Genomic DNA, 1878 nt, shown 5'->3' on the forward strand with positions numbered 1-1878 from the left:
ACTTCACCACTTCATCACTCACATTAAGAAGACTCTACAGGTGAATACATGAACTCATAGATATCACCATCAAACTTCACCACTTCATCAGTCACATTAAGAAGACTCTACAGGTGAATAGAGTCACAACATGAATTCACAGATATCACCATGAAACTTCACCACTTCATCACTCACATTAAGAGGAGTATTTATTGTATTACAAGTTTTATGAAATGTTATGTTTAAATATGTAAATGAGGCATTATGTAATGGTAACTTTTGTGAATTTAGTAGAAATCTACAGACGCAAAGTAGCAAAATAAATGTTTTCTTTCCTCTTGTCTGTTATGGAAGAAAAATAGACCAAAATCTCTAAATTGATCATTGATCATAGAGTCTAAATTAATAACAAAATACACTCTCAGCTTAAATGAAATGACACACACAGTATCTTCAATTCTCTGGAGGCTTCTGTAGATGTAGAATACTAATATTGTCGGTATATAACAATCATAATAAGGAATAAATCACTCTGCCTTTGGATTACTGTAACACATATTACCTAATCTCAGAAAATCAAGACAATCAGATCATCGGGACAGTGCACTAAATTTACGTCTCTGGGTTTAGAGGCTTACAGTAGAGCACTGCAGAGACGTTCACTTCAGGAATAACCCTCAGAGAGTACCTGCTCCTCCTCTAACGCCCTGTGAACCTGCAGGTCGTGACCCTCTGCCCTGAGCCTCCCCCCACTGGGCCACCGACATAATCTGCCTTGAGAGGATTTATGTTACGAAACCTGAACATGTCCACACTTTCACACATCATCGGCTGAATCTATCCCGCTCCACTTTGTTCAGACCGGCCTCAAAAGAAAAGTAATGTTGATATGAAAACGTCTCTCGCTCACCCGTATGATCCGCTTCACCTCCTGCCTGTCCAACTTGCCGTTCCCATCCTTGTCGTACATCTTAAAGGACCACTTGAGCCGATCCTCCAGATTCCCCCTCAAGATCAGGTGAAGTGCCGTTACGTACTCGAGGAAATCCAGTGTGTTGTCCTGCAAGCAAATAATGCAGAGTTGCACAAAAAGTTCCTTTAGTACAGCACCTTTTATAAGATAAAACAGTAAAAACAATTAAAAATAATCAATAAAACAGATAAAAACACACAGGTGACACAAAGGCCAGTTTAAAGTCTTCCACCGTGTTTAAAGACAGTCAGCTTCAGTAGCTGTAGCTGGAGGGACAACCAGTAAACCCTGGTCAGAGGACCTTGGTGACCTACTGGTACAGGGATGGGGATGCAGGGTGATGTAAATAGAAGCCATCACAACACATTCTACGATGACAATCGACTGTGTTTCTCACCTTATTCGTGTCAAAGGAGTGGAATACCGTCTCGATGTAGACGGACTCCTCTGCAGAGCTGCTCGCCACCCCGAAGATCCTCTTGAACTCGTGCAGGTACAGGGCGCCGCTCGGACACTCCTTCATGAAGGCGAGGCACAGCTCCTGAATCTGAGCCAGCTCCATCTCCTCATTGTGGCTCTCCTCTTGTCCCATGGCCTCCTGATTACTTTGATGGAACAAAGTGAGTGAAAACGATGTGCTTGTTTGAATGAAAGTTGTCCGGAGGTCACTGAGGCATCTGCTCACACGATCCAACCAAACTAAAGAGCTTTGCAGCAGCGTCCAGCTGCTCTCTGAGCAGCTACTAATCTCATTAACTCGTTAATCACTTGATCTTTAGTGCCAGAAAGTCTGAAAAATCTGGCAATGCTGTCGTCACCGAGCGCCAGAAACGGGAACATCTGTGGTCTCTAGTTAACGATAGAACAGATAGAGTCCATTAAACAAAGCAGGCTGTCTGTCAGCAACATGTCCAACTATCAGA

General features: G+C 43.0%; 1 protein-coding gene across 1 annotated transcript; it reads right to left on the bottom strand.

Moving 5' to 3' along the window:
- Positions 1 to 892: 892 nt before the first annotated feature.
- LOC116380213 (guanylyl cyclase-activating protein 2-like) lies at positions 893 to 1547 on the bottom strand (the record flags this gene model as incomplete). Its single annotated transcript, XM_031842157.1, has 2 exons — positions 1353 to 1547; positions 893 to 1042 (listed from the first exon to the last, which is right to left on the bottom strand). Coding segments are annotated over exons 1-2 (345 nt in total), but the record flags the coding sequence as incomplete, so codon positions are not given.
- Positions 1548 to 1878: the final 331 nt, after the last annotated feature.

The sequence above is a fragment of the Anarrhichthys ocellatus genome, unplaced genomic scaffold (genome assembly GCF_004355925.1).
Source record: "Anarrhichthys ocellatus isolate YVR2014 unplaced genomic scaffold, GSC_Weel_1.0 scaffold6423, whole genome shotgun sequence".
Classification (NCBI taxonomy): Eukaryota; Metazoa; Chordata; class Actinopteri; order Perciformes; family Anarhichadidae; genus Anarrhichthys; species Anarrhichthys ocellatus.